Raw genomic sequence first — 24,551 nt, forward strand, 5'->3', positions numbered from 1 at the left:
CTACGCCGTATTGCTGGTGATTTGAAATCCTTCGGCAATAATATTTTTCAACAATAACCAATCAGCATCCAGTTTCTTAAGAGTCATTTCATAGTAGCAGTTTCTTCCCTCTAGTTGTGTAGAAATTGGTGGTGGTGATGGTGGTGATGGTGGTGGTGGTGATGGTGGTGTATAAGTGATGCTTCTCAGAAAGGTGTTAGTCTTCTTTAATGTTAACATTAAGGTATATAAATCACTTAATAATTTTGCAGTTTTAAGTGAAATGAGTTGACTGCAGCTTTAAGTGCCTGGGATCTACTGCCACCTAGTGTTACGTTGCTTTCAGTTATTTCAAAGCTGAGCACATAAGAATGGAACTCATTAATATTGCCTCCTACCATGCTTGCCCCAGTGCCCCATTTCTGCCTCCATTTCAAAAAGTCACCAGGTCTTTGTCAAGTACAAGGTTTTCACATCTTCTTTTTTAACATGCCACTAACTATATAGCATTCATGCTTATCCTGTTGAAGGAAACTTAAGGGCGTGAGCCAACTCTGGTCTTTGGTTTCCTTATCTCTAGAGATTTTTTTAAATTAAATGAGTTAACATATTTAAAGTGCTTATGACAATATCTGATACATGCAAATATTAATAATGTTTAATACATGGTTGATTTATTAACACATACCTTAAATTATGTTTGAGTACTTAATGGGATACAAGTGTTGAAAATATTCTTCATTAGGCAGAGAGGACCCAAGATGCAGAGTAGATAAAAACTGTGCTGGTGTCTTTCTGTGAACACATTAAAATTACAACTAAATTATAGAATAATCAACCTGGAGAACCATCTCAAGTGTAGCTGAATAGAAGTACTATAACTAAAAATACATAGAAGAAGCCACGGCAAGACTGGTAGGAGGGGTTAGAGACATGGAATGGGCTTCAAACCTCCCTATGGTGATTGAGAATCAGGAGGGATATCTCAACTTCACTGTTCTTCTCCAAGGAATGAGGACCCCAGCTCCCTACAGCAGCCCTCCCCAGCCCAGAGTACTGGTGCCTGGAAGAGGAGCCCCTACAACATCTGGCTGTGAAAAACAGTGGGGATTCTGACCATTTGGGTGGGATGAAAGGCTGCGAGAACCCAGACTTTTTTTTTTTTTATAATGCAAACAAAGATTTATTTGTATGAACAATGAGAATTAGGATACTAGATAAGAAGCCAAGCATCTTCTGTCAAACGGAGAAGATCAAATTTTTAAGTAACTGACCTTGGGACATACAAACAATGGGAAGGCTTGCTGTGTTGCCTTCAGATGTTAAGTCTCTTTATCTGACACTTCAGCAGAAGTGTTTCTTTCTTTCTTTTTTTTTTTTTTTTAAGGAGGGTGCAGCTCACAGTGGCCCATGCGGAATTGAACCGGCAAACTTGGTGCTACCAGCACCATGTTCTAACCAACTGAGCTAACCGGCCACCCCCCAGACATCCTCTTAACTGGCCCGCACACAGGCTCACCTCGCTCAGAGGCATTCACCTTGGCTCCAGTGGAAGGATGGTGACTCGGGGGGCCTCACAGACATACAGGGGGCAGATGAGATGTGTGGTTGCAGGGGGAGAGTTAGAGGATAGTCAGCATTTTCCTGATAAGCGGTCCCCTTCCTGTGCTTTGGGCGCCATCTTTCCTGTATTGAGCCCACCCCCTCATAGCCAAATCTGAATCTGATTGGTCTGGTGAGCTCCTCTGCTCCCCCTGTTGACTCAGCTGGGACCCCACCCCACCCGACTCGTGCCTAGCTGCAGGCACTTTCTCTGTGAGTAGCCAGTCCCTCCCACATTGCACTCTTTCTGGAAACGATCAGAGTCCACCGGCCCAGGTGAACAGCGACTGACCTTGATGGGCTCTGAGATTTTCAATGAGTCACTCCAGGTTCAGCACTGGCACCAAACCAGAGTCTACATTAACCTGGTGACCATAAACTCTTCCCACTCTAGTGATTCCCTGAGAACCTGCCTCACCCAACTTACTTACTGCATAAGATTTTGTCAGTGGCTGAAAGGGAGCTGGCAGGTGGCAGCAGGCCTTAGGGTGTCCTGGCTTTTTGTGGAGCTACTCCAAGCTTGGTGCTGGTGGTAGCCAACCTCAGCTTGCAACATGGTCTCTCCCATGTGCCTCCAAGTTTGGCATAGGCAGCAACCAACTGGGAATCACTTTGCAGCTCCTACCAGGTAGCCCCTGGCCAATGACAGGCAGTGTCTGACATGGGCATGCACTGGAGCCCCTCCCAAGAGGCCCAAGACCAACATACTTGGAGGTGGCTTTAGACCATAGCAGAGCACTGCCCAATTAGCTCCACAAGTGGCAAATACAAAGGATATTCTCAATAGGCACCAGAGCCCGTGAGGGCAAATTCCACTCAGTCAGGTAAGCCTCCCACACAGCAGCCTGTAAGCTCCGGACATGGCCAAATCCCACAGCCAGTCAGCCTAAGGGTCATGCCATCCACTCATGTGCCAATAGCAATCAAAGCTCAACTATAACAGGAGGGTACCACACAACCACACAAGGGACACTCCTGGAGCACCCAGCTCACGTGACCAGGGAGACTGTGCCACTGGACCCCACAGGACAGCTACTACATAAGGCCACCCGGCCAAGACTGGGAGACATAGCAGATCTACCTAATACATAGAAACAAACACAGAGAGACAACCAAATGAGGAAACAAAGAAATTCGTTCCAAATGAAAGAACAGGAAAAAAATCCAGAAAAAGAACTAAACGAAATGGAAGCAAGCAACCTACCAGAGACAGAATTCAAAACAATGGTTATAAGGTTGCTTAAGGAACTTAGTGAGAACTTCATGAAAGAGATAGTAAGCATTAAAAAGGACATAGAAACCATAACAAAAGAACCAGTCAGAAGTGAAGAATACAATAACTGAAATGAAGACTGCACTGGAAGGAATCACCAGCAGGCTAGATGAAGTAGAGGATCAAATCAGTGGTTTGGAAGACAGGTAGCAGAAAACGGCCAACTGGAACAGCAGAAAGGAAAAAAAAACCAAAAAAGAGGGTAGTTTAAGAGACCTCAGGGACAACATCAAGCATAACAACATTCACATCATAGGGGTACCAGAAGGAGAAGAGAGAGAGAGCAAGGGATTGAGAACCTATTTGAAGAAATAATGACTAAAAACTTTCCTAACCTGGTGAAAAAAAATAGACATACAAGCTCAGAAAGTGCAGAGAATGCCAAACAAAATAAACCCAAACAGGCCCACACCAAGACACAGTATAATTAGAATGGCAAAGGTTAAAGACAAAGAGACAATCCTAAAAGTAGCAAGATAAAGACACTAGTGACTTATAAGGGAGCTCCCATAAGATTGTCAGCTGATATCTCAACAGAAACTTTGCAGGCCGGAAGGGATTGGCACAAAATATTCAACATCCTAAAAGCAAGGACCTACAGCCAAGACTATTCTACACAGCAAGGCTATCATTTAAATCAAAGGACAGATAAGAGCTTCCCAAACAAGAAAAAACTAAAGGAGTTCATCACAACCAAAGCAATATTACAAGGAATGTTAGAGGGACTTCTGTAAGACACACACACACACACACACACACCAAAACATAAAAAATATGAATAATAAAATGGCAATAGCTACACACCTATAATTACTTTCAATGTAAATGGATTAAATGCTCCACTTAAAAGGCACAGTGGGGCTGAATCGGTAAGACAACAAAACCTATACATATACTGCCTACAACAGACTCACTTTAGATCGAAAGACACACGCAGACAGAAAGTAAAGGGATGGAAAAAGACATTTCATGAAAATAGGAATGAATAAAACAAAAAAAGCTGGGGTAGCAACACTTATTTCAGACAAAATAGACTTTCAAGCAAAGACTATAGTAAGTAACAAAGAAGGACCCAGTAATCCCACTTCTGGGTATTTATCCAAAGAAACCCAAAATGCTAGTTCAAGGGGATGTGTGCATCCATATGTTCATTGCAGCTTTGTTTACAATGGCCAAGATGTGAGGGCAGCCTGGGTGTCCGTTGATGGAAGAATGGATAGAGTAGGTGGTACATATATACAATGGAATATTGCTCGGCCACGGAAGGGAATGGGTTCTTGTCATCTGTGGTGTCATAAATGGATTTGGAGGGTGTTGTGCTGAGGGTAGTGTCAGACAGAGAAAGACAGATACAATGTGATTTCGCTTATCTGTGGAATCTAAAGAACAAAATAAACAAACAAAATAGAAACAAACTCATACAGAAAACATTTTGATAGTTGCCAGATAGGAGAGGGGTTGGAGGTGTGGGTGAAAGAAGGGGAAGGGGATTAAGAAGTACAAATTGGTTGTTACAAAGTAGTTATGGAAATGTAGGGTATATATATAGCATAAGGAATATAGTCAATATTGTAGTAACTACGTATGGCGTCAGGTGGGTCCTAGATTTGTTGGGGTGAAAGATGGGAGGGGGGTTGCAGGGCAGGGTCAAAAAGGTGAAGGGATTAAAAAGTACAAATGGTAGTTACAAAATAGTCATGGGGATGTAAAGGAAAGCATAGGTAATCTAGTCAATAATATGATAATAACTATATATAGTGCCAGGTGGGTACTAGTCAAGGGGATCACTTCTTAAATGTCTAACCACCATGCTGCACACCTGAAATTTAATATAAAGTAATACTGAATATCAACTGTAATTGATACATTTAAAAAGGGGGAAAAGAGGGAAGGGGAATAAGAGATCCAGATTTCTAGATATAAAACAAAGTCACGGAGTTGTAATGTACAGCATAGGGAATACAGTCAATAATATTGTGATAGCATAGTACGGTGTCAGGTGGTTGCTGGACTTAATGTGGTGACCACTTCTTCAGGTATATAAATGTTGAATAACTATGGTGTTGTTGAAACTAATATAATATTGAATGGTAGCTTTATTTTTAAAAATTTTATTGGATAATGGTGTTTCTCCAGGGCTCATCAGCTCCAAGTCATTGTCCTTCAATCTAGTTGTGGGGGGTGCAGCTCAGCCCAACTCCAGTTGCCATTTTGAATCTAGTTGCAGGGGACGCAGCCCACCATCCCACGTGGGAATTGAACCAGCAACCTTGTTAAGAGCATGTGCTCTAGCCAACCGAGCTAACTGGCTGCCCGTTAGCTATATTTTTAAAAATATTTTAAATAATAGTTTGTATTACTTTCCATTTTACGTCAGAAGACAGAAGTTGGGTTCCCTATGACAATTTGGGCTGATTGATTTGAGAGGTCTATTCTAGATAAAAAATATGTGCAAATATTGTCACCCAGTCTGTAGCTTATCTTTTCATTCTCTTGACAGTATCTTAAACAAATTTTAGATTTTAACTTATGAGTTTTTTCTTTTATGGATTATGCTTTTAGTGTCATGTCTAAGAACTCTTTGCCTAACATCAGGTCACGAAGACCCAAGGAAAACATTCAAAATCATTTGCCTTCATTTAATCCGGCTATTATGTATCTTTCTTACCTCTTTAAGCAATTTTCTTGCTGAAAGTTTGTCTTAAGAAGTTCATTTTATCGAACACATTTCTTCAGCTGTTGCAATCAAACATAGTTTAATTACCTTGTCACTGGTAAAGAGCTTTCCTTGCTCAGCTAACAGATAAGCCACTTGGAAACTTCAGTTACAGCCTCATTGTAATTTTTTGGGTCAAGAAATCATGTGCTGAGCTATTCCATTTAAAATATTCTAATTCTTCTGACTGTTGGTTTCCTTTGAGTTGGGAATATTGTAATGAGTGCTTAATCTGGTAATGTCAACATATATTGTATTCTTTTAGCACAGCTGAAGTGTCACTGCAATGTAGACACAATGCTTTGCCATCTGATTTGATAAAATAACCCAGCCCAGTGAGCTTAATTATGATGTTCAAAGTTCACGTTTCTCTCCTTTTACGATTGGTATTCACTGGTAATTAAAAAAACAACAAAATTTATGTGCCATGATTCATGTGGCACTCAAAGCATGTCGCACTAAAACCACATCACTTATTTATAGTGCATCCAGCAGCACTGAGGACCACATATGGTTTCTGTCACAACTAAACTCCTGCAGCACAAATACAGCCACAGGAACATGTATGTCAGTGTGGCTGTGTTCCAGTAAACCTTTATTTATGGACACTGAAATTTGCATCTCATGTAATTTCACATTCCATGAAATTGTTTTTCAACCACTTAAAAATATTAAACGAAAACAGGCAGCAGACAGGACTTGACAATATAGTTAGGTTACACACACACACACACACACACACACAATTACACTCTGGGTTAAGTATAGCAGCCATCTGCATCAGTCAGCTGCATGGGGACAGCTGACCTGTACCCTAACTTGTGTCAGTCTTTGAACAAGAAATAGCCTTTGCTTTATTACAGTGAGACTTTGGAATTCCTATTCGCACAGCCTGTCCTAATTCTGTCTCATACCGTCAGCCTCAGTGATCAGGTTGCGTGGATAGAGCCACACTATTCCAAACGATGCTAACAGAAAGCCTCATTTTGCAGTGTCAAGCATTTATTCACCTGCCCTCCCATGTTATGGCAAGCGTGCAGCTTGTGAAGGGTCTGGCTCCAAGTGAACCTGGTCTGTAAATTTCTTTTTTCCTTTACAGCTTTTTGTTCTGATTACATTTAATACAACACAAACTAAAGTTTCCACATTTTGGTGTTTATTTTGCCATTAAAAATACCAATTTTTATGTAGTTGTGGTCACGCTGATCATATAATTTAAAATTGTACCTTTATCACCTTACCTGCTCCATATTACTGGAAACATTTATTTTATTGGTTCAGCCAGCTTCCACTCAATGCCAGCCTGATTTTTTCCCTATAAATCTGAAAATCAAACCCATTCCACCCTGATGAATTTTCTGAAGACACAAATCTAGTCCACAGGAAAATATTCTTCATAATCACAATTTCAACTCTGTATCTTATAAAAACTATCCCCCGCCATATGCTAAAGATGGGATGACCCCTTCCCAGCTCCACAGTGCATTAAAAAATTCCTTACACATTAAGTGATGATGAACGGTCCCACGCCCATGTGGGAGGGGGTGGGGGTGACAGGCTGGGAAGGGAAAATATTCAGCACGTCCTGCTATATATACACGTACGTATCTGAGCACACATTTCCCTTGGGGAGATAAAACAGGGCAGTCTGCACTGATCCGCTTATCTGACGCTTACCTGATCTTTTCCCGGAGGGCAAACCAGAGAAACATCCAGATTCACAAAGTGGAGAGGTGGTTCAAAAAGGGAGGCAGTTCTGTTATTCAACAAATACACACTGAACATATTCTACGTATCAGGTACTATTCCAGAGGTAAAATATGCTTTGTCCACACTTAAAGCCAATTGTTTCGCATACTGTTATCAAAACATCTAGTCCAGTACCACATTAAAGATTTAACAAATATTCTATGACAAAAATGTTTGGTGTCAGTTTTTAATGACATCTGGATTAGCTAATAATAAAGCACATTTCTAGGGAATCAGAAACTTAAAAATAGTTGAGAAGGTGAAAACCTACCATTTTACTTCAAGAGACTAACTCCCACTTGCATACAAATAAACTGTAGAAAATGCTTATTCGCTGGTCACTGTTTGAGTCATGAAATACAATTCCATATTGACAACACTGATACAAAATGGTGGTTATTAATCCATTATAGCTTACCAAAAACTAACGTTAGTAAAACAATCATATAACATAAATGAATCTGTATTAATACTTAAACTGCCTTCTCATTTTCCATTTAACTTCCAGTTTCAACTGTCTGCTGTCTTACAGGTTAAATGTGTGTGGCCTAACACAGAGAACCTTACAGACGGTCAAGCAAGATTTTATTTTCTTTATTTGATGGTAACAGCAAAGACTGCAGTTTAGTACTTTAACCTGCAGTTAATGGTGACCCTTCCATCCAGGCAGAGTAACTACAGACAGCTATGAGATCTGTAAAGAAAACTAGAAGAGACTGGGACGAAGCGAGCGTGAGCCTGGCTACTGCAAGCCGGTATGGACTCAGCGCGGAGCAAGGAAAAATCTCTGGCTGCTTTCCTTACTGATGTGAACAGTGTGTCTTCAGATAATCTTGTCAACAGTTGCATTCCATTTTATCTGGTTACATACAAAATCAGCCCTCATAATAAAATCACATTTTCCAGAAGTATTGTATGCAATACACTGACAATCACTGATTGCTTTTTCTTCGTCTTTTTTCCTTGAATGTGTAGGTGTTTCAGTCTCTTTTGTTTCTTCTTTTATGCCAGATAAGGGCTGTTTGAAAACTATTTCATTATCTTTATCATCATCTTTCATTTCGGCCACTTCAGATTTTCTTTTCTCCAAAAATGTTGGTGTACAAACTGGTGTGGGGCCCTGGATTGAACAAGTAAAAGATTATAATAATAAATGTGGGAAGTTATGAGGGATGACCCCCCCCTAAACCTCCCTTCTATTTTTATAAGTTGTGCTGTGTTATTTTGGCCCATTTCCATCTTTTGTTGATACAACTGCATGTAATGAAGAGCTTATTAGGTGCCTAACAAACTTCGTATGAAAAGTCACAATTAATTGGAATATAACATGCTCCATTATAGAGTATGAGACAGAAAATTCTAATCTTATATTAATAAAAATAGTGGTCTTGTTTCTCCTTACTCACTTTGCTTAAGAGGTAAAGACTGCAATAAACTCACAATGGTAACTTTTGCTAATAAGATCACTGTATCTGCTAAAGTCACAAGATTCAGTTTGAAATTTTAATGAAGTGACAGTAGCAGAAACTGCTTTTCCTCTTTCAAATTATAATATCTGATTCCCAGAATAGTGAAGACATTTTACCTGGCTATCCACAGTCTTCTCAGGAGTGTTAGGAGTAACTGAAACCTTCTTCTTCGTCTTCTTCTTCTTCTTCTTAAGTAAAGCCTTCAACAAATTTTAAGAGACCTCATCCATCTGTGTATATATATCAGCTATAGTAGTCTTGAATGTGCAGGTAACCCCTGTGTAACACGGTTTCGTTCTAACACAGTTCGAGAATTGGGGAAACCCTCGTAACAACACGGCATCCTAGAACACAGTTTCACTCTAACAGGGTTTCATTCTAACACGGTTTGAGAATTAGAGAAATCCTCGAACAACATGGAATGTAGAGAGCTTTTAAGAGCAAAAAATATCTCAATCAGTATTAGGGAAATCCCCGAACAACACGGAACATTATAAAAGCTTAGTAGTAATGACGAAGAAAACATTATTTAATATGTTGTTATACTTTTGGTGAAAATTGCTTTAATGAAGAGATTTCTCTTAATTATAAAAATATAATAGTATGTTCTTTTAATTTTTGGAAACTAACCCCCTTTTTTGTACTAGTTCTTTATTTTGTATAACACAGATTTGCATAACATGGCATTTTTAGGACCCTGACAACTGTGTTATATGGGGGTTACCTGTATTTTCCCATTTATCTTTCCCTAATATCTGGCATGTAATATAAAGAAAAGTTTTACCTGGCTTTTTGTAGATTTCCGAAGATCAGTGTTTGATGCATTGCTTTTTTCCTCTTTATGTAAAATCTTAAGGAAACATAAAGAAGTTATACACTGGCAGTCTCACATAATTACATTTTTTAAATTCACCGTTAGATCCTTACATATATTATCAGCAAATTCTCCCTAAATGACAGAGCATTCCAATTTAAAAAGCAAACTCCACAAATACAGTGAACGATCTTACGTACGGGGCAGAACCAGAAGAGGGGCCTGAGGAATGGGCAGAAGCTGCAGAGGTTGAAATGAGGCCGCAACTTGGAGCTGGCCTATAGAATCCTGCTTCAGCTCCTAAATGGCTCGCAAGAGCAGCAGGGCCCAAGGACTGTGACACCATTTTGACACACACTCTTAAAGACAATGTTTGGGATTTGGGCAAAGAATTCACCGCCTGGAACTGGGCCAAAGGAGGGAACTCGGTCTTCTAGTTCTGGATAAAGTTAAAAGACCCATAAGCTTGGCAATAGGTGCTATCTCTTACCAACAAATTAGCTTTTTGGAAATAAGCTGACCGGGTTGACGGAAGACCCCCAAACAACCTTAAGATTTAGTCAAGGAAAGAAATATGGTCTTCACCTCTACTAGCCACACCCCAATGACCTACGTTCTTGTTTTGTAGTAAGACACATCTCTCCTTACCGTGAAAGAGAGAGGAGAGATTCAACAAGCGAGGATGTAAGAACTTAATGATAATCTGTACCAACTTATTTTCATGTAAATAGGCTTGCTATATTTCAACTCCTGCTCAGTTAATTCAGAGATTATACTTATTGGTTAAATCTGACATACACTTTAATACTTCAAATTTAAAGGAACACAACAAAATCTTAACTAGAATGGCATAATAAGGATGGTCAATCTATAGTCTTGATGGTTACTGACAACACATAATGAACCAAACATCATTTAATTCTGGTAATGATACCTTTAATAGCAATCCATGAACGAGCATTATGGTTTTTGCTTAAATAGTGTTTAACTTTAATAACTAAAAACAGATCATGAAAATTTTGCAAATCAGCTAATCTCCTTCTGGAGTTTCCTCTTGTATATAGTGGAGATAATTAGATCTGCTCTGACAAACTTGAAGAACCTACAATGCAATGCTTCAGAAATTTAGTCAAACCCTAGTATGTGATGAACAGTGGGCCAGATACTTCAAATATAAAATCATAAATATGTTACAGCTAGTGAGGGACAAAGCCCACCCCCAAGAAAAGACAAAAATATATTTTATAAAGGCATATTTACCAATGAAGGAAAATCATAATCAATTCCTTTCTTAGCTAATCTCTTCCTGAGTAATTTTTCTTTCTTTTTAAATCGCTCCTCCATCCGTAGCTTTTGAAGAAGTGTCCGGTTCTGATTGTACCGTTTCACTGCTGGAAATGACGGCTTAAATGGAACATGCCACTCTCTAAAGAGTTCCTCATGTACTTTCTCAGGTGGTATAGTATGACCTATATTTGAAAAATAAAAAAAGTTTTCAACCAAGTGGGAGGGCGAGGATTTTAAGGTTAACTTTAGAATTTCCCCAGTGTCGTTCTCCGTATCATTATCAAGATGATGTATCCCCCACTTACACGGAGAAGCCTGAAGAATGAATAAAGCAGGGACCCAGGAGAAAGTCATACAGTCAACAATCATTTGACATTCATCCAGGTGACATTCATCACTTACTGTATGCCGAGACCTGTTCTAGAACCTAGGAATACCTAAGTGAACATGACGAGCAGTATAAAGGACTGTCTTAGTGGCATCAAGTCTCTGGGGTTCCTGAAGCTAAAAGGATCCTTACTTAGACTGTGACCTGCTGAAGCTCTCCCTTTCCAGTGCATATCCCATGGACTAAGGCGGCTTACTGCTTACCTGCATCTCTCTGCTTCAGGGCCCTTTTCTGGCTGTGGAAGCACACTGGGGCCCTGTGAAAGGCAAGCCAAAACCCCTGGAATCAACCCTCAACCAATAGTGGACTGGGAGTTGGTAGATAATACCCCAGTTCCCTTGCCTGTGAGTTGGGATAATTCTGTCTCCCAGTGTTACCCAGCAGGATGGAAACCAGTCGCCTAAGCAACACCTTTATTGACTTCCTTCCCCTGTCTCACTTCTCCATTCCCTACAAGTGTTTTCCTGGGATCAGCTCCAAAATAAACTACTTTCACTAAAAAAAAAAAAAAAAAAAAAAAAAAAAGTGGCTCATTTCACTCATATCAGAATTTAGAACCCTTCTGTGTTACCTTTCAAAAGTCAGATACAACATGGCATTGATCCTACATGTGCAAGCCAGCCCATTTCCTCCTGGAAAGCGCCATGTTTTTAATGTGTGAGTGAATCCATGGCCTCAGGAAGGCGACTGGGTTCTTTCACAGCAATAGGAACCGAGATACAGAGATGCTGCTTGGGCAGCCTCATCGCTGCTTGAACAGATGTGTGTGACTTGGGCAGCGGGGACGGTCACACTCCACCACGAGCACAGGGAGGCCAGAAACTTAACTCTGCCTCCTAGGGCACTGGGATGCAGACAGGGACGCTCTGGGATGCAAAGCCAACAGCTCCACTTTCTGTAGGATGAACTTCCAATCTGGTGGTTGTCGTTCTACTCCTCGTGGCTTCTCTTGCGTAAGAGCCATGGCCAACGTCATTCAGACTGACTCTGAAATGTGACTCCTTACCTTTCACGTTATCCTATCTAGAACCCTTTACCGGTTTCTCACTGTCCTCAGGATCGATATTCTGAACTCCCAGATCTAGAAGTCCTTCAATAACCTGACCCCCCCTCGTCTCTTGCTACTTTCCTCACATTCCCGCAGAAGCAAACACTGTTAGTCACCTTTGGTTTGGCATTTGCTGTCCCCCCTTTACGCCCTTCCCCTACACCTGGCTCACTTGTACTTCATCTTCAGATTCGAGCCTAAATGATACTTCCGCAAGCAAGCCTCCCACATCCCATCAAGGAGGGTTAGCTGCTCTGCCTGTGTTCTCTTAAAGTAACCCGTTCCAATTCCATCTCAGCATAAAACAGCTCTCACTCTGGGAGATTTAAATTCTAATTAGAATCATCTGGAAAATGCACTGCAATCTTTGCACCATTCCCTGAGCGACGCATCCCAGAATGAAGTGGGATGTCCAAGCAGCTACGCCATCTGTCCTTCACACCACAGCCACCTGTCAGCAGCAAGCACCCAGGCAACCCTAACGTAACAGCACTTACACTTCAAGAGTCTTTCCCCAAAAAGGTAGTTGTTCATTGTTTCAGCAACTATCTTGGCAACATCTTCAGATTCAAACTCCACGAAGGCATAGCCTCTGCTATTTCCAGTCTGCAATTAAAAAATCCATCACAAAAAACAAGAACAAGTAAACTAATGCATCATTAAACTCCGAAAATGCCATTAATTTAAATGTACACTAGCCTCATTATCGAGTAATGTCATGGCAGCTTTAACTCCAACTTCAACTCACAGAATGTGGGGAATGTTATGGGAAAAGAAAAGATCCAAAACAGGCTGAACATGCTCCTGATTCTGAGGTATTCCTGGGGTTTTGGTTACACATGGGAAGTGCACTACTATCACTGGACTTTACTCAAGAGCCAACAACACCCCACCGTATAAAGGAAACCCGGTAGGGCCCCACGTCCCGCACTCGTCATCGCTCTCGGGGGCAGTCATACTGTTCACATATTCATAATACCCAGGCTACAGCAACACGCTTCACAAGGAATGCACGCAATGTAATTCCCATTTTATGTGTAAGAACTGAAAAGAAATGAACCCCTCAATGTCTCCACGTTAATCAACAAAATGTTGCATTCACTGTCATGTTGACTGGTGACTGGTCATCTAGTTGGGGGCAGAGGAACAGTGTCAACATTTCTCTGAAATGCCACCCTGTGTTCCCGACTTCCTTTCCACAACACAAGTGGGCTTTCTCACCTATCCCGGTAACAAGGCTATAGGTTCTGGAGTCCTTGTCCAGGTTTGGATCTGGCTCTGGCACGTACTTGGCTGAGTTACATTTAAGCCTCAGTTTTTCATTCTATAAAATGGGGATAAAATAACCGCTCTTATAGGGTTGCTATGAAGATATGAAGTGATCCACACTGCGCCACATGACGTCTGTCAAGTGCTCAGTAAATGTTACTGCAGGGCGGCAGACTCTACCTTCCCCAAATATGCTTTTGGCATAAGGATTACTTCGAGTTGAAGGCAACTGAGAAGCAGTTATAAGAAAAGCTCTCTGCTCTCCCACTATTTGCCTAAAAGCAGGAACACACATTTACAAAGGTGTCTTCCTTCTTCTCTCTACCAGAAACACAAAGGTTGGAGAAATCTTCGTAACAAACTTTACTAACCAGACTTTATCATTAGTTTCCCATGTATTTGCCGCCCTAGAAAATCAAAGCCCCTTTCCTTTGTCTTGTCACTTCTCTAAAAATGTATTGTTCCTTTGCAAGGAAGCTACATAGCACGAGTTCTAAGTACTTTTGAGTTATTTATCTCTGAGCGCTCCCACGTGTAAACATACTTCTGTCTGCTCGTTAATCTGTCTTTTGTCAGCCCAATTTACAGGGTCCCAGCTAGTAGGATAGTAGAAAAACATTTTTTTCCTCCCTTACAGATCCAATTATTAGTCATAATAACTAGAAATATTTTATAATCTTACATATTTTTGGTTATTGCATTTGGTTATAGATCAAAACTGGTGATTCTGGAAATAGGAGATCACTTAAAAGGTTCATGGCTTAACAGAGCTGGAGCCAGGAGGCTCATTTCTAGTACCAGCTGTGCCACACTAACTAGCAATTTGGACACGTCCACCACAACTCTGAGTCTCAGTTTAGTGAACTGCAACAGAGGATTTTGATAAAAATTTCAAATGTTTCAGACTTTACAATCCCAACTCTGATAGCAAGGGAAAAAAGGGTGGAGTAGAAGAAAGTGTGAAATCCAACTTAACGCACCCCACTGTAAACTGATATAAAGCCTTTGAAAAGTGATTTGAAAATACATACGAGTATCCAAAACCCAAAACCCAAAGCCTTTACCTAGTAATCCCATAAAGTTGGAAATGCCAAGCAAACAATCAAAACTGGGGAAGGTGGTAACTTTACTATGCAACAATGCTGGAAATGGAAAATTTTAGTACATCTCCTCAAGAAGCTGGCTTTCTATCACAAAAAAATAAAAAAAATCCTTAAGCAAAAAAAGAGCACAGAGACTATTGTGATAGGCTGAAGAGCTATACCAACCAAATGTAACACGTGCACTTTGATTGGATCCCAGAACGCAGAGAGAAAAAAATTAGCTAAAGACGTCTGTGAGACTATTGACGATATGTGAAGATGGATAGTACATACTAGACTCTTATGTTATGGTTACGTAGGAGAATGTCCTGATTTCTAGTAGATTTAAAATGAACTATTTAGTGTTAAAGTATTACGACTGCTACTTTCTTGAATTTCAACAAAACAGAAAAGTGTGTATGTTTTTATAGCGATGGGGACATGAAACTAAGAAATCAGGATGTTAATAACGGGTTAATCCAGGTGAGGATTTTATATTGTAATTATATTATATTATATTATCCTTTCTACTTCTCTACAGACTTGAAAATTTTCAAAATACACAGCTGAGGGGAAACAATGATTATGTTGCAATATGGAAAAACATTCACAAAACAACATCCAACAAACGGCAGAAAAAAGTTTTTAAACAAGACATTAAGAAAGGGTAAAAGATATGAACAGGCGATGGACAGAAGAGGGAATTCCAATGGCTAACAGACACGCAACCTCACTATAATAAGGCAGATACCAAAACCACGACCATTGCACACTAAGCGATCCTGAGGGGATGCTATAAAGCGTATTTCTTAAACTCAGTTTGTCTTGGAGAGGGCAATAAAATCAATTACTAGGTCAGAAAGGTACTTCTAGAAAACTGAACAGAAAGGTTCAGTAGTGTCTCATGTGACTTTTACTTCAGTTATGTTTACACACGCACGTACGTGTGCTGGCTTCTGTTGTAGAACTTATTTCTTATTATGGGGTCAAAAGTCTGAAAAATACTGTTCTGGACAAAGTGGCCGCCTACATCTGCACAGACTGTTCCTAGCAGGTTCATGTATAAGAGGGAAAAACTGTAAAAACCTAATGTTCAGTAGGAAGAGAAATAAACCAACTTGAGTATGTTCAAGCCAGGGACACAGCAGTAACAACGATGGACCCAAGTTACACGCGTGAAGCTCAAGTCAGCTTGTCCAATGAAGGAAGTTGCAGAATGATAGAATGTATAATAAATATAAATTTAAAACAAATAACATTATATAATGTATATTGATACATACAGTAAAAATTTCAAAACACACACAGCAATGAGAAACACTGTATTCATGAACAGTAGTTGCCTGTTCCACTGTTGGGTGAACAGTGGGGAGAAGGTGCAGAGGCTTGGCCAGGCCACAAAAGGGACCTCCGGTCCACCTACAACCTAATTCTGAAAGAACGAAGATCTGAAGCAAGTGTGAGATCCAGCTGACATTAGATAAAAGGAAATGCTGGATACCTGAATACTCACTAAATCATTCTTTTATAGACTTCAGGGCATTTGAAATAACTTACCCACATAATAAGTAACTATTACAAATAGGCAAATGGAAAAAAAAACAGAGGAACAGAGAAAATATGTTCTTTTGGTTCGGATAAGAAAAATACTAAGGCGTTTTAAATTTAAAATCCCCTTTCATGTTGACATGTTGCTTTGACAAAAGTTAATACCTGTGGTTTTATGACAACTGGCAGGTGATGGATACATACTCTATTCCCTCAAATCAAATATAAAATTTGAATTTCACCTGTTGTAACTCAAATGCAAAAATTGTATCAAGAAAAAACATACTCCAACAATGAGAGGACTCTACGGTTACAACCAATTAAGAGTGTATGTGTGCGGGAAGGAAATAAAGTGGGCCACTCCTCTATTACTGAAACAAACCACATAAACCTTTTTAAATTAGGAGGTAGGGATGGTATAACAATAACACATACACACACTATGTAGCAGGCATTATTCTAAAAGCCTTCCATTCATTACCTTGTTAATCTTTGATTAGGTACTCCTAGGAGACTGGTGCTATTTTACTCGTATTTTACAAATCAGAAAATGAAAGCACGCAGAGGTTATACAATTTGTCCAAGGTCATACAACTAGTAGCCTCTAGAGCCAAGCCTCAAACCAAGGTAGTCTGGCCCCAGTAGACACTATTCTTAGCTATTCACTATACATACCTTTGCTATTACAGAGATACCTACACCAGAGACTAATACAAGATGATGTATGAACCTCCTCCTCAAACTGAAGTTCATGTACACCTGACTTAGTAGCCAAGAATAAATAGAATGATGTAATTTTGAAAAATAAAACAACCTACTTCAATACAAAAATCTTACCCTTTTACTTCTGGACAGTCTGAATCTCGTAACGGTGCCAAACTGGGAGAAATATGCTCGGATCTGGGTTTCATAAAGTGCTGGAGGTAGGTGGCCCACGTAGATTACTCCAGGAGTAAGTGTTTCTTTTCCTTGCTTCTGATTCTGAAGACATAAAAACCAGGTACTTTAATTAAAAAAAAAAAAAATATTGCAACAAAACTGGCCAAACCCCTGGCTCTCAGTCCAAGACAACAGATGAAGAACCCACCCTGCTTCCACTTACAAGAGCAGTAACCAGAGAATTAGCTGCTTAATATCTATCTCCCATGAGGACATGGTCTTCTCAGCCCAACATCCAGCACAATGGAAGTGCTCAATAACTATACGTACAATCAATGGCTAAGCAACTAAATATTCTTTTTGTTTTTTTAACTGGGGAATATTGGGAAACAGTGTGTTTTTCCAGGATGTCAAGTCGTTGTTTTTCAATCTAGTTGTGGGGGGCACAGCTCAGCTCCAGGTCAAGTCGTTTTCAATCTAGTTGTGGAGGGCGCAGCTCACTGGCCTATGTGAGACTCAAACTGGCGACCTTGGTGTTACGAGCACTGTGCTCTAACCACGAAGACAACCAGCCACCCACCGGAGGCTCAGCTCCAAGCTCAAGCTATTGTCTCTCATTGGCCCATGTGGGAATTGAACCGGCGACCTTGGTGTTATGAGCACTGTGCTCTAGCCACTGAGCCAACTGGTCACCCCCGCAAGTAAATATTCTAACACATTATTTCAAATCTTTTGGCTGGAGAACTCCATATAAACGTACCCTGTAATTCTGTATTCAGATCACCATTGTGGATGAAAAAGGGGCCACATACTAAACCGGACAAGCTCAGGGGAAGCCAGCATGGTGGGCCCTACAAATTCAGAGACTGAAATTAACCTCATAGGATGGTCTGAACATAGAAGTTCCTAAAAGTGGGCCATGGTGGGAAGTCACATCCTTGGCCTGCAGCTTCCTCGACAAAAGTCAGTCTTTACCTTAAGTGAGCCTGTCCATTGTCTTTTTGCATCTAAGATAACGTTATCTTGTAATGTCAGAGTGATCCCCTTTTTCAGGACTCCTCAGGACACACGGCGCTGGCTGCATCAGAGCAAAGGACCACAGAACCCCTCATTGTTCTCCGAGTACCACCTCTATGCACTGTAAGATGTTAATTATTAACTACCCTGTGCCCACAAATGTAAAAGTATGTGTCTCTCCATTTCACTTTATATCCAATCCCAGAGATTTCCCCGCTTTGCTTTTCTCCTGCCCCTTTCACTCTACCACCAATAGATTTCACATAGCCAGCCTTACCTCTCCTCCTTTGATTCTAATGTATAAAATAAGCTGCAAAACTGCCATTCAATGGCACATTTTTGTCAATTCTTTGTTGAGATTTTGCTTTTGGGCAATTGTCATCAGTTTGGCTCAAACTCATTAAAATTCTCTACAGACACCGTTTACTCACACCCACCCAATAGAACGATTTCCAGACAACTGCTAAGCTTCACAATGCTGACTAATCTTTCAGCATCTCAATTATCATGCCTTCGCCTTCTGCAACAAGAACTTAGGTGTATTTCATGTTAAAAAGTAAAGCAAATACAACTTGATGTCAGGGGCCCTATTCAGCAAATGGAACTTGGCGAATTCTCTTTTAAGAACTCCCAAACCACCATCAGGGCAAACCTCCTGAATTCGGGGGCAAAGCGGACGTGTGACAGCTCTAGTATACGGCTAATTTGAGGTAAAGAGGGCCATCCCCCCAAACCGGCTCTCTTCCTGCGTCATCCACCTTAGCTCCATAGAAGGACCCTAAGGCCAACACGGCCAAAGCCATCATTTCCCGATCAGCATAAACCTTCCTCGGGGGAGTCTCGGCCTCGAAGCTCGTGAGGTCGGGGTGATCCTGAAGGGCGAGGAGCGCCCGGGAAGGGACCGGCATAGGACCGCGCGGTCCGAGACTCCCCAGACTCCTTCTGCCGCCTCTCCTTGCAGTCAGCCCGCGGCAGCCGCTCACCTTGATTGCGCGCCGGCGAACCTGAGCCACCTCCTTGTGAAACTTGGCATCCTCCTGCGGGTTCAGGGCCAGGAGCGGCTTCGCCGGGCCTGCAAAGACCGCCATGCCGAAAGGGCCCAAGCCGAGGAGCTCCACGCGGCAATTCCGGAAGCGCCGAGCCCACGGCTCCTCCAAAGCGGAAGTGGAGGCGGGAGACGTGAGCGGCGCGACGCGAGGCGGGGCACGGTGCGCAGGGGCGGGGCGGAGCCCGGGGAGGGCGGGACGGGGCGCGCTCCGGCGCCCCCTGCTGGCAGAGCGACGCTTGGCGTCGGTCTCATAGCTGCCCCCTGCGTAAAATGGCAGACAGTAACTTGTTCGCGCCTGCTTTGGCGGCCAGCCAATTTCAAGGGGCAGTGAGGGTGGTGAGAGTGGTGGGGGTGGTTTAAAAAAATAAACTCCACAACAATACCCGTGACCTTGAGGTCTTGCTAACCATTCTTTATTTTTTTGTCCTTTTATCACTTGTTCTGTGAGTCCTTACTGTGTATCCCTGTGCTGCTGCTGCCCTTTAGGGAACTTCCAGACTGGAGGGGGCGCTGCGTAAAGGAAGTCAGGGTGGCATTGGTGCTATGGAGAGACGTAAGAGCCCCTTCGGGGAGAGGCACACTGGGCGACTGAGGAGGGCCTCCAGGAGCAGAGCTGGAATTTGAGCTGAGACCTGAAGGCTGGAAGGAGAGGCGTGTGAAGATCTAGAAGCCCAGGTGCAGGGAGGAGGACAGAGCGTGCGGTGTCCGTAGGGCTGGAAAGAAGGAACTAACCAGTGTGGTTGGAGCTCAGTGAATGAGAGGAGAGAAGGGCTTGGTTTTTATTGTAAACGCAAGGGGATGTGAGGGTTTTAAGCAAGGCTGTGGCTGTTTATCCCTTTCAAATACTACTGGTGAGGTTGGAGAGTGGATTCCAGAGGAAGCAGGGAGATGGGGACTACAGGAATCGTCCAAGCAGAGCGGGTCTGGGGGATAGTGGCAGCAGGTGTTCTGGAACCAATGAGGGCGAGTTTGGCTGGTGCCCAGGTGTATGTGCGGGAAGAGTGGAGGGAAGTCTGTAAGTAAGGTGGAGTGGTGTACGGGAGGGATTGTATAAGGAGGCCCTGCGTCCTCTGGGAGGCACTTGCTTCCCACACCTGCCTTTGCCTCCTTCACCCCAATCTCCCTCAGCTCAAGTCAGCTGTCACCCCTCAGGGCTAGCCTTCTGTGACTCTGTAGCTGAAGTCAGCTCTTTCTAGTAAATGCTGTCTGACAGCTATTTTCATGAACAGGTTAGATTGTTAGGAGAATGTAAGCAGAGAGCAATTTTATTCTTTCTCGGGACGGCTCCTGTTCATGGACTCATTCCTGTTCCTCCCTGGATGAAATCTTGGGGCTGGGGGCTGAACCTCTCCATATATCAGCAAACAAAAGCATTTTCCAAATGTTCAGAATCTAACATCAAATGTCTCCTCTCCGGCAGCTCAGACGTGTCTCAGGTGAGAAACTCTCAAGGCGATCGCACTTGACATTGTCCTGCTTGGCTCCACCTTCTTCCCTCCACCCCAGTTTCTGTTTTTGTCCTCTGTGGGCTTGGTAATTTGTAATGGCAGCCCTAGAAAACTAATATGGTTACCACGATTGGTGCAGCCTGAAATGGTTTTCTGAGGAAAACGCTGGTCCTATGCCTGTCTTGGCATGTTGGGGCGGGAGGAACTCCTGGATGTTCACAGAGGATGCTAGGCAGCCTCCCCTTGTCCTTCTCCAGACCTCAGAAGCCAACCCCTAATGGGGATAAACTGTCTAACCCTCAGCTCCTCACTGCAGCCGGGACCGGACCTGCTTTTGTTTTTACCTTTCTGCGCCTTGGTCACTCTCAGTTAACAGTGACTTCCAGTGACTTCTGCTGTGGTGCTGCTGGGTTATATCTCATTCTGCTTTGCTTCACTTCCCAGGGTCTGAGGGTCACTCTGGGACCTGGGCAGGTGGTCACAGGAGTTTATGTGGCATCCTGGTCAGAACATCCAGAAATCTATAAGCCCCTGGCCGTATGTCTGGGGGACATCCTCCCCCTTGCTGGGCCTCAGGTTTCTCATCCATAAAGAAGAGTTTGGGTGAGACATTTGTTCAGGTCTCCTGGGGGAATTTGCACTCTTTAGTTTCAGCAACATGACTAATGATCAGACCAGTAATTGTCCTTCCTCATGCCCATGTGACAGGCTAGTGCTGCGTGTGTTTGTCCTTCCTTTTCTTTTCCTCCTCCTCCTTCTTCCTTCTTTCATTCTTTCCTTCCTTCTGTCCTTCCCTTCCTCCCTTCCTTGCTTCTGTTTTGACATGTAGAGGTGGGAGACTACTGACACCTAGGGTGGGACAGTTCTTCACTAAGCTGGACTGTCCTGTGTCTACTACTTTGGCACTTGTCCCCCAGCACTCATCCCCCAGTCATTGTAATAACGAAAATGCCTGCAGGCACTAACTTCCACACACTCCCAAGTGAACTGTTGAGTGTGCTCATTACGCGTCTTTCCCTTCCCTTTTCCTCCCAATGACTTCCCATGCTACCCCTCTGATGGCATGTCATTTCTGTGGTTCCATCATCACCACCTATAGGTTAGAGCACCTGCTGGAGGCCCAGCATGGTGAGGTCTGGTGGCTGGGATATGAGGTGGGGTGGGTGGCAGCGCTGGGCAAGCAGCAGGTGAGGGAGGGTGTGCTGAATGTCTGAGCTGGGCCTGAGGAGGAGAGGGATCTGTGTGGAGGGCCTGAGCGCTGGCAGGAGAAGGGACACAGATGAGCACTGGGAAGGGCTGGGGTGCTCAGCCATGTCCACCGTACCCCTCCCCTGTTCTCTTCCCTTCTTACCACACTGCTTGGTCCTGGTGGGCCATCCAATATGCTGCCCCTGATAGTGGGCCAAGCTATTGGAGTCAGCCTGCTTGGCTCTGCTTAGAGGAAATATTTAACAATTATAAATGGGGGCAGGGAAATGGAGAGGGAAAGTAAGATTTTCATACCTCACTTGAACTGGTAAAATGATGACACCAGTAGACAGTGATAAGTTATGTATAGATAATGCAGTACTTAGAACAACCACAAAAAACAGTTATGTAAAGAGACACATTAAAAACACTATAATTTCCAGTCAAGATGGCAGAGTAGGTAAATGCTGTGTTTGCATCCTGTCATGACAACATCATAATTACAAGTACATTATAGAACAACCGTCATTGAGAATCTCCTGAAGACTAGCTGAACAGAAGTCCTACAACTAAGAACATACAGAATTAGCCACCTTGAGACTGGTAGGATGGGTGGAGATGCGGAACAGGCAGGTCCCAACTCACGGCTGGCAGTTAAAATCCAGGATGGATATCTCAGCTGCAGAGGTCCTCCCGGAGGAGTTAGGGGTCCCAGCCCCACACCAGGAACTCCAGCCCCGTGTTCCAGTGCCAGGAAGAGTAGTCCCCACAACTGGCTGTGAAAACCAGTGGAGTTTGTGACTGTGTGAGATGGAGGGCTGCTGGAGTCCCAAGCACACTTCTTAAAGGGCCCCCACACAGACTTAATTGCTGATGGACTCACTCACTGTGAGCTCCAGTGCTGGGGCAGCAGCTCAAAAAGCACCAGTGATACATGTGGAGGAACTGAGTTTTCTGCCTTCAGGGCAAGGGCTGGAGAGGAACCTTTCTGACGGACAGAAGTGCTGGCAAAATCCATTGTTTCTTTCTTGAGCCCTCTCCTCTTCCCCCTCCCATGTGCAGACGCAGGTAGCCACCATATCTGTGTCTCCATCAACCAAGCTAACATCATTCATCTGTCTCCCCACTCCATGATTCCTTGAGACCCTGCCCCACCCAACTTGCTGCCCACCCAACTGGCCCACCCAGTGGCTCTTCCATAAAAATGACCTTTCTTGGCTCATGATTTGGAATTTCTGAAAATCTCTCAAAGGTTCACATCTAGCCTTGGCATGTCCCATGTGTCTTGCTAAGCAGCCCCACGCTGGGCACTAGTAGAAGCTGGCTTTGGTTCTCAGCTTAGCCTCTTTCAGGCACCTCTATACTCAGTGCAGGTTGAAGACATCTGTGGATTGCTTTGTGTCTCATGCCAGGTGACCCCAGGCAGTGCCCGAAATTGTCCTGTGGCAGGAGCCCTCCCAGGAGGCCCCAGGGCCAGCACACCTGGTGGCCAGCTTCACCTCAGACCATTCCAGAGCACCACCAGGCCACCTCCACAGACAACACACTCAAGTGGCAGACTGGGCAGGTACTAGAGCCCTTCTAAAGTGAATTTTTCTCTGTAGAGCCTGCTCCTGCAAACAGCTCCTCCACTGTAGTCATGGCCAGACCTTACAATCAATCAGCCAGATTGTAAGTCCCTCCCATTGATGTGCAAATAGCAACCACAACTCAACTACAACAGGAAGGCGCACACAACCCACACAAGGGACACACCTGCGGCACCCAGCTCAGGTGACCAGGGAGACTGCACCACTGGTCCCTATGGGACACCTACTACATAAGACCACTCTACTAAGACCAGGAGACATGGCAGCTCTACTTAATACATAGAAGCAAACACAGGGAAGCAGCCAAGATGGGGAAACAAATATGTCCTAAATGAAAGAACATAACAAAGCTTCCAAAAAAGAGAATTAAACAAAGTGAAGACAAGCAATCTACCAGATACAGAGTTTAAAACATTGGTTATAAGGATGCTCAATGATCTCAGTGAGAACTTCAATTAAGAGATAGGAAACATAAAAAATGGAGACAGAAAACATAAGAAAGAACCAGTTAGAAATAAAGAATACAATAACTGAAATAAATACTACATTATAGGATATCAACAGTAGATTAGGTGAAGCAGAGGTTTGAATCAACGATTTAGAAGATAAGGTAGCAGAATATACTCAATAAGAACAGCAAAAAGAAAAAAAAAATCCAAAAAATTGAGGATGGTTTAAGGGGCCTCTACGATAACATTAAGTGTACCAACATTTGCATCATCATCAGGAGAAGAGGGAGAGCAAGGAATTGAAAAGCTATTTGAAGAAGTAGTGAAAACTTTCCTAACCTGGTAGGAAGGAAATAGACATACAAGCCCAGGAAGCACGGAGAGTCCCAAACAGGATGAACCCAAAGAGGCCCACACCAAGACATGTTATAATTAAAATGCCAAATTGAAAGACAAAATCTTAAAAGCAGCAAAAGTAAAGCAGTTAGTTACCTACAAGGGAGTTTCCATAGGACTGTCAGCTGATATCTCAATAGAAACTTTGCAGGCCAGAAGGGATTGGCAGGAAATATTCAATGTGATGAAAAGTGAGGACCTACAACCGAGATTACCCAGAAAAGCTATTGTTTAGAATTAAAGGACCGATAAAGAGTTTCCCAGACAAGAAAAGCTAAAGGAGTTCATCACCACCAAACCAGTATTACAAGGA

General features: G+C 42.8%; 1 protein-coding gene across 1 annotated transcript; it reads right to left on the reverse strand.

Moving 5' to 3' along the window:
- Positions 1–7,742: 7,742 nt before the first annotated feature.
- On the reverse strand, positions 7,743–19,276 carry NIFK (nucleolar protein interacting with the FHA domain of MKI67). Its single transcript, XM_033112870.1, is given in 8 exon segments — positions 7,743–8,272; positions 8,275–8,439; positions 8,905–8,988; positions 9,573–9,638; positions 10,863–11,071; positions 12,823–12,931; positions 17,062–17,205; positions 19,104–19,276. Coding segments are annotated over 8 exon segments (903 nt in total). The 5' UTR covers positions 19,209–19,276; the 3' UTR covers positions 7,743–8,251.
- Positions 19,277–24,551: the final 5,275 nt, after the last annotated feature.

The sequence above is a fragment of the Rhinolophus ferrumequinum genome, chromosome 8, assembly GCF_004115265.2.
Source record: "Rhinolophus ferrumequinum isolate MPI-CBG mRhiFer1 chromosome 8, mRhiFer1_v1.p, whole genome shotgun sequence".
In the NCBI taxonomy this organism is placed as follows: domain Eukaryota; kingdom Metazoa; phylum Chordata; class Mammalia; order Chiroptera; family Rhinolophidae; genus Rhinolophus; species Rhinolophus ferrumequinum.